Consider the following 13231-nt stretch of genomic DNA (forward strand, 5'->3'; position numbering starts at 1 on the left):
GGCGTCCAGGGTGCCGCCCCTCCCAGAACTCTCCAGACTCTTCTGGGGCTTGCTGAGGCTGGCAAGGCTTCGGGGAGGGTGGGGTCGGTGCGAGGAGGTGGGAGGGGCTGGGAGGGGCTGGGAGGGAGGGAGGCAGGGTGGGGGCGGCAGTGTTGACGCTGCTATCCTAGACGCGTTACAATGGGGGTGCTGCCTTTGACCTCATGGGTTAGTAAGCAATCGGGATGGTAGGACCGGAGTCCGCTCAAAGTTGTAGGGCGGGGCGGGTGGGGGGTGGGGGAACACCAGCTGCGCATTTTGGATGTTGAAGGAGCCCCCACCCTCCGGGGCTCCGCAATCAGAACATTATCAAACTGGATCGAAGGCGGCGGGACAATAGGTGAGCCTGGAGGGCTCTCCCTGAAATGGAATGGCAGTAGGCAAGATTAATAGATCCGTGTTTGAGAAAGTGCTGGAACGTTCTATAGTTTTAGTCTAAGGTAATGGGGCATTGACCAATCAGGGAAGGGGAATCCTTTGGTAAGCGCCAAGGTGGGTGGGATTTGTCAGTGCTGCTGGAAAGAGGTCGGGGAGCTGATCTGTTAGTGTCTTCAGATAGGCGTTATTCCAGAGACCGGAGAGAGATTGCTTGTTGGCGCTCAGTCTCGTCTGAGAAAGTTTGTGAGGGTTTGATTGGGTTCCTAGCAGCCATTTTCAGACCAGCCCAATATTACTCCCGACAAATCCCTAATTGAGGGTAAGGGAGCTGTGGAAGGTAGCTAAATCGAAGTGTGGCGATTAATGTCTCCTGAGGAGACCAGAATATAAAATAATCTTAGTTCAGCAGGAGGACAGGTACAATCGCAGAATAAACATCACAGATAGTTAGGCCCTGTGAAAATTGAACACAGTATATGCTAACTGCCTCCCATTTGCTTCCAGTTCGCTAAGAATACTTTAGTCCAAAAAGCACTGTCTGTGAAAGAAGGGACTGGAAAAAGATACTTGTACACCGAATTTATGGCAGCATTATTCACAATAGCCATAAGGTAGAAGCAGCCCAAGTGTCCAAGGAGGGAATGAATAAATAAGCAAAATGTGTTATATACTTATAATGAATATTATTCAGCTTTAAGAAGTAAAGAAACTGATACATGCTGTAACATAGATGAACTTTGAGGATATCTTTCTATGTGAAATAAGCCAGTCACAAAGAAGAAATTACTATGTCATTCTATTAATAGTAGTCGAACTGATAGAGACAGAAAGTAGAATAGTAGTTGCCGGAGAGAGGAGGGGAATGGAGAGTGGTTTTAATGGGTATAGAATTTCAGGTTTGCAAGTTAAAAAGTTTTCTGGAGGTTGGTCAACAATATGAATGAACTTACCGCTGAACAGGACACTTAAAAAACAGTTAAGATGGTAAATTTTCAAATTATGTGTATTTTACCACAATTGAAAGTAATAAAATAAAAAAGCACTGTGCCAAAACTTTACCTCATTTTTTCTTCTCAGGCCTCGGAAGACCATGGCTGCTGCTAAGGGAATGGCCATTGGCATCGACCTGGGCACCACCTACTCCTGCGTGGGGGTGTTCCAGCACGGCAAGGTGGAGATCATCGCCAACGACCAGGGCAACCGCACCACCCCCAGCTACGTGGCCTTCACGGACACCGAGCGGCTCATCGGGGATGCCGCCAAGAACCAGGTAGCCATGAATCCGCAGAACACTGTCTTTGATGCCAAACGTCTGATTGGCAGGAAGTTTAATGATCCTGTAGTGCAATCAGATATGAAACTTTGGCCTTTTCAAGTAATCAATGAAGGAGGCAAGCCCAAGGTATTGGTGTCATACAAAGGGGAGAAAAAAGCTTTCTATCCTGAGGAAATCTCTTCTATGGTACTGACGAAGATGAAGGAGACTGCTGAGGCTTTTTTGGGCCACCCCGTTACCAATGCTGTGATCACTGTACCAGCCTATTTCAATGATTCTCAACGCCAGGCCACCAAGGATGCAGGCGTAATTGCAGGTCTCAATGTGCTAAGAATTATCAATGAACCCACAGCTGCTGCCATTGCGTATGGCTTAGATAAAGCAGGTCAGGGAGAGCGACATGTCTTGATCTTTGATCTAGGTGGAGGCACATTTGATGTGTCCATCCTGACCATAGATGATGGAATTTTTGAGGTGAAGGCCACAGCTGGGGATACCCACCTGGGAGGGGAGGACTTTGACAACAGGCTGGTGAGCCACTTCGTGGAGGAGTTCAAGAGGAAGCACAAGAAGGACATCAGCCAGAACAAGCGGGCCGTGAGGCGGCTGCGCACCGCCTGCGAGAGGGCCAAGAGGACCCTGTCGTCTAGCACCCAGGCCAACTTGGAAATTGATTCACTTTATGAAGGCATTGACTTCTACACGTCCATCACCAGAGCCCGGTTTGAAGAGTTGTGTGCAGACCTGTTTAGAGGCACTCTGGAACCTGTGGAGAAGGCTCTTCGGGATGCCAAGATGGATAAGGCTAAGATCCATGACATTGTGTTAGTGGGGGGCTCCACTCGTATCCCTAAGGTTCAGAGGCTGCTGCAGGACTACTTTAATGGTCGTGATCTCAACAAGAGCATCAACCCTGACGAGGCCGTGGCCTATGGGGCAGCGGTGCAGGCAGCCATCCTGATGGGGGACAAGTCTGAAAAGGTACAGGATCTGCTTTTGTTGGATGTGGCTCCCTTGTCCCTAGGGTTGGAAACGGCTGGGGGCGTCATGACGGTCCTGATCAAGCGCAACTCCACCATCCCCACCAAGCAGACGCAGATCTTCACCACCTATTCAGATAATCAGCCTGGGGTATTGATCCAGGTGTATGAGGGCGAGAGGGCCATGACCCGAGACAACAACCTCCTGGGGCGCTTTGACCTGACTGGAATCCCTCCTGCACCCAGGGGAGTGCCCCAGATCGAGGTGACCTTTGACATCGATGCCAATGGTATTCTCAATGTAACAGCCATGGACAAGAGCACAGGCAAGGCCAATAAGATCACCATCACCAATGACAAGGGCCGCCTGAGCAAGGAGGAGATTGAGCGCATGGTTCTGGATGCTGAGAAGTATAAAGCGGAGGATGAGGTCCAGAGAGAGAAAATCTCTGCAAAAAATGCTTTAGAATCTTATGCTTTTAACATGAAGAGTGCTGTGAGTGATGAAGGCTTGAAGGGCAAGATTAGTGAGTCTGATAAAAAGAAAATACTGGATAAATGTAATGAGGTCCTTTCATGGCTGGAGGCCAATCAACTGGCTGAGAAAGAGGAGTTTGATCATAAGAGAAAGGAATTGGAGCAGGTGTGTAACCCAATCATCACAAAACTCTACCAGGGAGGATGCACCGGGCCTTCCTGTGGGACGGGGTATACTCCTGGAAGGGCTGCCACAGGCCCCACCATTGAAGAAGTAGATTAATCTTATGTGGAGCTGGAGGGTTCTAGGGTGCCTCTAAGGTGAATTTTGTTGCCCTCATTTTCAAACATTGTTATGATTACTGAATTGACTGTCCTGGACCTAAGTTACCATCCCTTCGGATTCTGACAAAAGAGTCTTGTATACCATCTTTTCTCAATCCATGTTTCTGACTCTTAGGAAAACTAGGCCCCTGAACCATTTGATGAATTCGAATGTCATTTATTTCCGACCTCCCCAACTTTCTTCCTGTGTGGATGGTTAAATGTCACTCAGTAAATTTGTTCCTAAAACAAATTTATTCTGGTATCTTTATTGATTTACTATTTTTAAGTTTATTATTTTTTTATTTTTAAAGATTTATTTTAGAGAGAGCACGCACATATGCGTGAGCATATGTGAGAACGCTGAGGGGGAGGAGGAACAGAGGAGAGAGAAACCCAGCGGACTCCACACTGAGCTCAGAGCCTGATGTGGACTCCATCCCACCACCCTGAGATCATGACCTCAGCCGAAACCAAGAGTCGGATGCCCAAATGACTGAGCCACCCAGGAGCCCCTATTTTTTTAAATTAATTTATTTAAGTCGTCTCCACACCCACTGTGGGGCTCAAACTCATGACCCCAAGATGAAGAGTCGTGTGCTCTTCTGAGCCAGCCAGGCACCCCTCTTCTGGTATCTTTATAGACTGTGAGCGTACCTTGAAAAGTAAGGTAAAGAAGATTTCATGAAGAGTGTGAGTGTGGTCTGATTGTGAAATCATTGTGAATGATTAAACTGGTAAGGAGAAAGTACTTGAATTATCATGAACTAATTGTTTCAAGCAGGAAAATAACTTTTGATCATCAGGCACCTTTAGCTCCAGCTAGAGCAGTTGCTATTTATAGTTTCTGCTTGTACTCAGTGATAGACTCGTTTAGGTGCTTAGGGTTTAACTGGGGGGAACAAACTTCTGCTTGATGTCCTTATGACATTTATAGGTGGGGTCTAGGACACCCAACATCTGTGTACTCGTAGTCTATTATTACATCCTTTACATGCAGAAAACATTTTTACAACAAACTGCTGACGTATGGATACTTTTCTGCAAGATGAGAAATGGATTTAGCAGTCTTATTCCTTGAAAAAAGTATTTTCACCTATTGTGTCATAATATCACATCTTTATAAAACCCTTAGGGGCATGAGTATAGAAGTCTGTGTAACTGTGCACTTGTGTCCTTTAGTGTTTGAGGGGGCATATTTGGAAGTGAAATACTAGAATAGGAATTTCTACCCCTGAGCAAGCTTCTCTTTGGTTTTACTCAGTCCTTTACAGGACAGCCCTAGGCAAAAGGGTGTAAGAAACATGGGTCCTTGGGAGAAAAATGTTTATTGGGAACCTTTGATAAAATCAAGATTAGTGCTCTGGCTCCTAATCTCGGCGACTCCGCAACATTTTATTTTTTATCGAAGTGTAACGGATATAGAAAAGTGCACAAATCAGGAGTTTTCCCAAGTTCCTCGACAGTTTTCAAAAGAGTGTCTGTAGGGTGTTAGCACCGTGGGGGGCACTATCAAGTAAAAACCCCGGAAAGGCGAGGAGCCTCTTCAAAACTCGGTAACAGCTCGGGCTCGCGCCTGCGTGGTGGAAGCCCGCCTCTCCGGGAGGAAGTGGGAAGGCAGGAAGACCCGCCCCTTCCCCGGCTTAAACGCCCCCTCGGCTCTCCCCTGCCGGCTTTCCCGGAGCCGCGAGTCTGCCGCGCGCGCCTGTCATTACTCAGAGCTTCCGCGGCTTTTCTCGCTGCGCCTGCGCGATTCCGTCCCGCCCCACGCGCGGGCTCGCTTCCCGGTTGCCGCCCGACCCCAGGCCTGCGGTTCCCTGCCTTCGCCTTCCCGGTCCGGCCGGCAGCCCGCGGCTTGAGCACCATGGTAGGTACCGTGACGTCACAAGGGGGCGCCCTGGGGGAGCGCGGGCGGGCCGGACGGTTGGAGACGGCGCGCGGCGGGGGGGGTGTGTGTGTCGGGGGGTCGTCTAGGCTTTGACCCTCGGGGCCGGAGTTGGGCCCTGGGGTTTGCCCTCTGTTCTTAGTTCCTACGCCTCGCATTCTGGGGGGACACACTTCGGAGCAAATGGGATTTTTTTTTCCCCCTTATGCGGGGAAAAAAACAAAAGAAACGCGCGAGAGAGTTGGGGACAGGAGGGGAGGGAAGAGCTAGACCTCAGGGAGTATTTCTGTGACGGAGGCCAGGCTTTGGGAGGGTGAGAATGGGATGCTTTCTACAATTCTGCCCACTGGGAGTGGGGGGTTGCGGGGGTGGGCAGGAGCCCAGGAGAGGTGGTCGATTGAGAGACCGACCCGGAGAGCCCGAGGGGTGCCGGGCAGAGCGTCTTTCTGGAGCTTTAAGTCATGCTCAGTGAAGTGTATTTGGGCTCCAGCCGGTCATCCCTGTCAGAGTATTGTTTCCCGTAAAGTTTTGAGAACTGCCAGAGATGTGGTGGAGATCCCAATACCAGTATTTGGGAATACTAGCAGAGGGAGGGACGCTCCTTCCTACCGTGTACCGTCCCAGGTGATGGTTTTTCCTCTCTCGCCCAATAGCTCTTCTATTCCTTTTTCAAGTCCCTGGTGGGCAAGGATGTGGTCGTGGAACTCAAGAATGACCTGAGGTAGGCACCTGCTCGAGCAAGTCCGTAGCGGGTGGGTAAATGCGGGGCTCTGGAACCTCTTTGACAAGTATTATTTGAGGGCTGGACAAAGTGGGAGAGATACAAAAGAAATAAATGACCTGTGCCTTAAGCTTAAAGTACAAGAGAGCCATCAGAGGGCAGAGGCATCAATAAATTTTTTTTAACAAAATGAACATAGTTCTGTTTTTTCTGATTATTTACTCCTTTGACCCAATTATAGAAATGTATGCATCAGTTTCACAAGTAAAGGTGTATCACAGAGGTGTTTGTGGTTTTATTTGCAATAGCCAAAAATTGGAAGCAAATAGTCATCTATAGGGAATGGGTTAATTAAGTTGTGGCATTTCCATAATATACAGCTGTCATAGAGGAATAAGATGTATTGATATGGAGAGCTGTTGCAGAATAGTCGATGTGGCACAATCTCCATTTTGTTAAAGAAAATGTAAAGGATAAACCAAAGCCCAGTGCAGTCCCGTATGTCTGTGCTGCTTTTACAGCCTCTACCCCCTTCTGTCATTAGCTCCTAATTAGCATCCAGGACATGGATAAATGCTGTATCCTTGGAGAGACGTTTTTCCTGGTCCTTCTCGCCAAGTAGTATCTGTCATATAGTCTATTTTTTTCCTCATGTGTGCTTCTCAAATTGTGATTTCATAAAAGTATGTTTATTGTTTACGGCCTATCCTTCCTACAGGGCCAGGACCATGTTTAAGCTCACCTTTGTGTACCTAATGTCTACCATAGACCTGGTATATCGTAGGTGCTTAATAAGTGTGTGCTGAAAGAAAGAAAAATAGCTAACATTTGGGAACATCCTGTCAGTTAAGCACTATTCTGAATACATTTATTAATTCATTTAATTCTCGTAAGAACTCTATAGGACACATACTGTTACTGCTATCTTAAACATGAGGAAACTGAAGCATAGAAAGGTTAAGAAACTTGCTCAAGTCTACACAACTAGTAGATGACACAGCCAGAACTGAAGTCCAGTTCTGTCTGGTGTGCGCACATTTGCACACTCTCTCTTATAAATTAAAAACGATCGGTCAGAGAAAGACAAATACCATACTCGTATGTGGAATTTAAGAAACAAAACAGATGAACATGGGGAAAGAAAAGGTAGAGGCAAACCAGAAAACAAACTTTTTTTTTTTAAGAATTTATTTATTTATTTGACAGAACGAGAGAGGGAGAGAGCACAAGCAGGGGGAGCGGCAGCAGAGGGAGAGGGAGAAGCAGGCTTCCCCCCGAGCAGGGAGCCCGATGTGGGGCTCAATCCCAGGACCCCGGGATCATGACCTGAGCCAAAGGCAGACACTTAACCAACTGAGCCACCCAGGCGCCCCCAGAAAACAAACTCTTAACTATGAGAACAAACAGGATTGCTGGAGGGGAGGTGGGTGTGGGGGCATGGATCGATGGGTATTAAGGACCGACACTTGCTGTGATGAACCCTGGGTATTCTGTGTTAGTGATGAATCACTAAATTCTACGCCTGAAGCGAACATTTCACTGTATGTTAACTAACTGGAGTTTAAATAAAAAGGGGGTCATATTCTTTTTTTTTTTTTTTTTTTAAGATTTTATTTATTTGACAGAGACACAGAGAGAGAGGGAACACAAGCAGGGGGAGTGGGAGAGCGAGAAGCAGGTTTCCCATGGAGCAGGGAGCCCGATGTGGGGCTCCATCCCAGGACCCTGGGATCATGACCTGAGCAGAAGGCAGATGCTTAACGACTGAGCCACCCAGGCACCCCTGGGGTCATATTCTTTATGCGACTGTGAAACTTGCTTTTCATTTTCTTTTTTTTTTTTTTTTTTAAGATTTTATTTATTTATTTGACAGGGAGAGACACAGCGAGAGAGGGAACACAAGCAGGGGGAGTGGGAGAGCAAGAAGCAGGCTTCCCGCAGAGCAGGGAGCCCGATGCGGGGCTTGATCCCAGGACCCCGGGATCATGACCTGAGCCGAAGGCAGACGCTCAACGACTGAGCCACCCAGGCACCCCTGGGGTCATATTCTTTATGCAACTGTGAAACCTGCTTTTCATTTGGCAATATGTTGTGGATATTTTCCATGTCAATAAAGTTGATCTTTAACATTTTTTTTTTAAAGATTTTATTTATTTATTTGACAGCGAGATAGAGAGCACAAGTAGGCAGAGCGGCAGGCAGAGAGAGGGAGAAGCAGGCTCTCCGCTGAGCAGGGAGCTTGATGCGGGGCTCAATCCCAGGATCCTGGGATCATGACCTGAGCTGAAGGCAGACGCTTAACCAACTGAGCCACCCAGGCTCCCGATCTTTAATATTCTTAATGTCTGTATGGCATTTTTATTAGCTGCTGGGAACTAATTTAATCAAGACTTTGCTGTTGGACATTTAGGCTGTTTCCAGTTTCTTGCTTTTACAAACGATGCTGCCCTGGACATCCTTATGTGTGCAACTTTGTACACATCTTTCTTTAGGAAAAAAAAGTCCTTTAAAAAAAATCCTTTAAATGAAGTATACATTTAAAGTATTGTTACTTGGGGCGCATGGGTGGCTCAGTCGTTAAGTGTCTGCCTTCGGCTCAGGTTATGATCCCAGGGTCCTGGGATTGAGCCCCACATCGGGCTTCCTGCTCCGTGGGGAAGCCTGCTTCTCTCTCTCCCACTCCCCCTGCTTGTGTTTCCTTTCTCACTGTGTCTCTCTCTGTCAAATAAATAAAATCTTTAAAAAAAGAAAAAATAAAGTATTGTTACTTATTACCTGACTCTCCTTTAGAAACTTCTATTTAAGGGCGCCTGGGTGGCTCAGTTGGTTAAGCGACTGCCTTCGGCTCAGGTCATGATCCTGGAGTCCCGGGATCGAGTCCCGCATCGGGCTCCCTGCTCGGCGGAGAGTCTGCTTCTTCCTCTGGCCCTCTCCCCTCTCACGTGCTCTCTTTCTCTCTCTCATTCTCTCTCAAATAAATAATCTAAAAAAAAAAAAAAAGAAAGAAACTTCTATTTATTTATTTAATTTTCTCAATTTTTAATTTAAATTCCAGTTAACATAAAGAGTAATTTAGTTTCAGGTGTAGAATTTAGTGACTCATCACTTACATTCAGCACCCAGTGCTCATCACAGGTGTTCTTCTTAATACCTAACTTTTTTTTTTTTTTTTAAAGATTTTATTTATTTATTTGAGAGAGAAAGACACAGCGAGAGAGGGAACACAAGCAGGGGGAGTGGGAGAGGGAGAAGCAGGCTCCCCGCAGAGCAGGGAGCCCGATGCGGGACTCGATCCCAAGACCCTGGGATCATGACCTGAGCTGAAGGCAGTCGCTTAACCAACTGAGCCACCCAGGCGCCCCCTTAATACCTAACTTTTTAAAAAATATTTTATTTTTAAGTAATCTGTACCCAAGGTGGAGCTCAAACCCACAACCCTGAGGTCAAGAGTTGCATGTTCTAACAGACTGAGCCAGCCAGGCGCCCCTTCTTTAGAAACTTTGAATCAGTGTATCCCCGTACCCCCCTGCCCCCAACAGTATCTCCCATGTTTCTTTGTGAGATAATTTCTCAGTGTGGGAAACATTGACATGGTATTGATGGCATATAGATTGGGGCCATATAGCGAGACAAGAATGGAAGTCAGAACAACCTAGGCAATTCTATGAGATGATTTGTTTTTGGTTTTCCTCTTCTCTCCTTTCTGGGTCTTCCACATGGCAAGAATAGCTTATGTTATAGCCCCATATCCTAAAACAGGGACAAGATTTGAAGGTAGTCCACTGGTATAGGAAAAGAGCTTTCTCTCATGCTTGTCAGACCATTGTTGTGCCAGATATTAAGAGACAGCATGAAATGACACCACCTGTGCAGTTTCAAAAGTCACTTCACCGCTGCAGATGGTAATAGGGTGTTGTCAAAGTCTTCCCAGCAGCCAAGGGATGTGGGGAAACCACCACTGAGGAAGTGTGTCTCTCAGGCAGTGGATTTTAAAGACTTAGAATTTAACAAAAATTGGGGTCCAACAGAGAACCGCCAGCTTTATTTTTGGCAAGATACGGACTTTTTTTTTTTAAGATTTATTTTAGAGAGTGAGGGAGAGAGAGAGAGTCTTCTTTTCTTTTTTTTAGAGGGGCAGAGGGAAGAGGAGGGAGAAAAGCAGACTCCATGCTCAGTGTGAGCCCCATGCTGGGCTCGGTCTCAATCCTGAGATCATGACCTGAGCCAAAATCAAGAAATTAAGAGTCCAGCACTTAACCAACTGAGCAACCCAGGCACCCTAGGGCCTTAAGCAGACTGAGCGTGGAGCCTGATGCGGGGCTCGATCTCATGACCCTGAGATCAAGACCTGAAAGCTGAGCGCAGAGCCTGATGTGGAGCTCGATCTCATGACCCTGAGATCACGACCTGAAGACCTGAAAGTGGCTGAAACCAAGAGTCCGACGCTTTTTTTTTCCAATATTTTATTTTCTTTACAATTTTTTTTTTAAGATTTTATTTATTTGAGAGAGAGACAGAGCATGAACGGGGGGAGGAGGCAAAGGGAGAGGGAGAAGCAGACTTCCCACTGAGCAGGGAGCCTGCCGCAGGGCTTGATCCCAGGACCCTGGGATCATGACCTGAGTGGAAGGCAGACACTTAACCTACTGAGCCACCCAGGTGCCCTCAAGAGTCTGATGCTTAAGCAACTGCACAGTATGATCATTTCATTAAAATTTTTTTAGTAACAAAAAAATCGCAAGGGCAATTAAAGAGTTATCCTTAGGGAAGAAAATACTGACAACCTTTAGCATACTACATACATACTCAACACAATGCTATACTAACCTGTGTGGTTTTTTTTTAAGATTTTATTTATTTTATTTATTTATTTATTTTTTAAAGATTTTTATTTATTTGAGAGAGAGAGAGAGCATGAGGGGGGGAGGGTCAGAGGGAGAAGCAGACTCCCTGCCGAGCAGGGAGCCTGATGTGGGACTCGATCCCGGGACTCCAGGATCATGACCTGAGCCGAAGGCAGTCGCTTAACCAACTGAGCCACCCAGGCGCCCAAAGATTTTATTTATTTGACAGAGAGAGACACAGTGAGAGAGGGAACACAAGCAGGGGTAGTAGGAGGGGGAGAAGCAGGCCTCCGCAGAGCAGGGAGCCCGATGTGGGGCTCAATCCCAGGACCCTGGGATCATGACCTGAGCTGAAGGCAGACGCTTAATGACTGAGCCACCCAGGCGCCCCTAACCTGTGTTTCTTTATCTCAGACTTATAAAACTTTTGAGCACACATCAGTGTTTGAGAACCACAGTTCTAAGGAACATAGAATCTGGTGATGACATGTAGGTGGTTAGGATAAAGGTGGCCAGGATTGAGGTGTAATTAGACTTTGGCTTGTAGAAGTCAAACTAGAAAGAATTATAGAGATGTTAGGAAAATGTTGCCAAATGATGGGTACATGGGTCATGGAGGATGGTGAAGTACAGCTCAGGATTTGAGATTGAGAGACTGTTGAGGCCATTGACAGAAAGTAAAGAAGTTGGGAGAGAGGTAGCATGACTTGGAGCCCTGGTGTTCTGAAACATTTCAGAGGGCCCAGGGACTGAGGAAGGGAGAGGACATCCCTGTGCCTGCATCATCAAGAACAATGTTAAGCTACTTTGTCTACTTTACATATGGGGTTCCAGCAAATGTTTGAAAATAGCTGATGGTTTGGGGATCAGACCGATGTGAACTCAAGTCCCTGTTTCTTCTACACTTGGGCACATTACACAATCTCTGAGCCCCTGTTTGGTAATAGCTACCTTGTGAAGTAGCTGTAAAGATTGCAAATACTATGGGGAACACAGGCCTAGTTTATAACAGTTGTTTAATACTAGCTGCTAAGAGTGCCTTGGTTTTAGAAGATGTGAAGTCTAAAATAACACACTACAATAAATGCATCGTCTTTCTTGTTCCTGGGCTTAGGAATGCCCCATTTGGTTCTCCCTTTTCTGGCTCCCTCAAACCTTGACTTCCCAGCCATGTTCTTATCCATGCTCTGAAATCATCTCTCTGTTGATTTTGGTGTAAACTGATTTGGTTCTTTCCTCCTTCTCCCCCAACAGCATCTGTGGAACCCTCCATTCTGTGGATCAGGTAAGATATGAGGGAGCCTAGAATGGGGTCTCGGGGAAGGAGAGGGGAGAGTTTCAGGGCTGGGTACTTGCATCTTGTCTCTGTCTCTAGCGCTAATGACGGTGTTCATCTTCTTTTCTTAGTACCTCAACATCAAACTAACTGACATCAGTGTTACAGACCCTGAGAAATATCCTCACATGGTGAGTTGGTGATGGTGAAGAGGAAACAAAAGCAGGACGCTCCTGGGTGGATACCTGACATTCTTTTTTTTTAAGATTTTATTTTTTTTATTTGAGAGAGAGAGCACGCACGAGAGTGAAGCACCCTGAGATCTCTATCTGAGCCAAAATCAAGAGTCAGGTGCCCAACTGACTAAGCCACCCAGGCGCCCCAGACAGTGGACAATTTTCAGGGTGTTTTCTTATTTGTCTTTCTTTCTAGTTATCAGTGAAGAACTGCTTCATCCGGGGCTCAGTGGTCCGCTATGTGCAGCTGCCGGCAGATGAGGTGGACACACAGTTGCTACAGGACGCAGCAAGGAAGGAGGCCCTGCAGCAGAAACAGTGATGATCCCTCCTCCCCTCCCTGTCCCTCTTCTGTTGGTGACCTTTCACCTCAAGTCGCAGCCCAGGACCCCCCCCTCCCGTATTTGAGGGGTTTTTGTCTTTTTTTTTTTTTTTTTCCTTTAAGGGAAGAGTGGATGAGAATAATAGTGGGGAACAGCTAGCTCTCCTCTGTTGAGGAGGGGAGGATAAGTAGGCTGGGGAACTGCAAAGCCTGCCTTGTCCTCAGCACCTGCCTTTCTCACCCCTTCCCAGGATATGGTGGGAGAATCTCCTAGATCTCTCCAGGGCAGCATGTGATTCATTTTGGGGGTGGAAGGAATCTGTCCCGCATCGGGAATAAACTTATGATACACATTTGAGTTCTGGTTCTGCATGTGTTTTGGGAAGGAGCCTGGAGGGTGGGAAAGGAATGTTGAATTCATCCAAGCCCTGCTACTCTATTACCCCAGCCAAGAGTCCAGCCCAACTTCCCAG

The 13231-nt window shown here is 46.8% G+C and overlaps 2 protein-coding genes across 5 annotated transcripts; both read left to right on the forward strand.

Annotated features, from left to right (window-relative positions):
- Positions 1-147: 147 nt before the first annotated feature.
- HSPA1L (heat shock protein family A (Hsp70) member 1 like) lies at positions 148-3727 on the forward strand. 4 transcript variants are annotated; one of them, XM_035030553.1, is made up of 2 exons: positions 148-207; positions 1495-3727. In XM_035030553.1, exon 2 carries the CDS (start codon positions 1508-1510, stop codon positions 3431-3433), a length of 1926 nt encoding a protein of 641 aa, XP_034886444.1. In that variant the 5' UTR covers positions 148-207; positions 1495-1507; the 3' UTR covers positions 3434-3727. The 4 variants fall into 4 exon arrangements, with proteins under 4 accessions (XP_034886444.1, XP_034886443.1, XP_034886445.1 ...); XM_035030552.1 differs by lacking the exon at positions 148-207 and adding an exon at positions 223-379; XM_035030554.1 differs by lacking the exon at positions 148-207 and adding an exon at positions 460-479.
- A 1390-nt stretch (positions 3728-5117) lies between these two features.
- Positions 5118-13114, forward strand: LSM2 (LSM2 homolog, U6 small nuclear RNA and mRNA degradation associated). Its single transcript, XM_035030555.1, has 5 exons — positions 5118-5341; positions 6013-6080; positions 12179-12209; positions 12332-12391; positions 12633-13114. The coding sequence occupies exons 1-5, from the start codon at positions 5339-5341 to the stop codon at positions 12756-12758; spliced, it is 288 nt and encodes a 95-aa protein (XP_034886446.1). The 5' UTR covers positions 5118-5338; the 3' UTR covers positions 12759-13114.
- The last annotated feature ends 117 nt before the right edge of the window (positions 13115-13231 follow it).

The sequence above is a fragment of the Mirounga leonina genome, unplaced genomic scaffold (genome assembly GCF_011800145.1).
Source record: "Mirounga leonina isolate KUSES-001 unplaced genomic scaffold, KU_Mleo_1.0 Mir_366, whole genome shotgun sequence".
Taxonomy (NCBI): Eukaryota; Metazoa; Chordata; class Mammalia; order Carnivora; family Phocidae; genus Mirounga; species Mirounga leonina.

What these genes read in the sequence shown, in the direction of transcription:
- HSPA1L (XM_035030551.1), top strand. Translation starts at nt 1,358, where the DNA reads ATGAACTTACCGCTGAACAGGACACTTAAAAAACAGTTAAGATG. An exon ending in CTTAAAAAACAGTTAAGATG is followed by an intron (nt 1,402 to 1,494) that starts GTAAATTTTCAA and finishes TTTTCTTCTCAG; the next exon opens with GCCTCGGAAGACCATGGCTG.
- LSM2 (XM_035030555.1), top strand. An exon ending in GAACTCAAGAATGACCTGAG is followed by an intron (nt 6,081 to 12,178) that starts GTAGGCACCTGC and finishes CTCCCCCAACAG; the next exon opens with CATCTGTGGAACCCTCCATT. An exon ending in CCCTCCATTCTGTGGATCAG is followed by an intron (nt 12,210 to 12,331) that starts GTAAGATATGAG and finishes TTCTTTTCTTAG; the next exon opens with TACCTCAACATCAAACTAAC.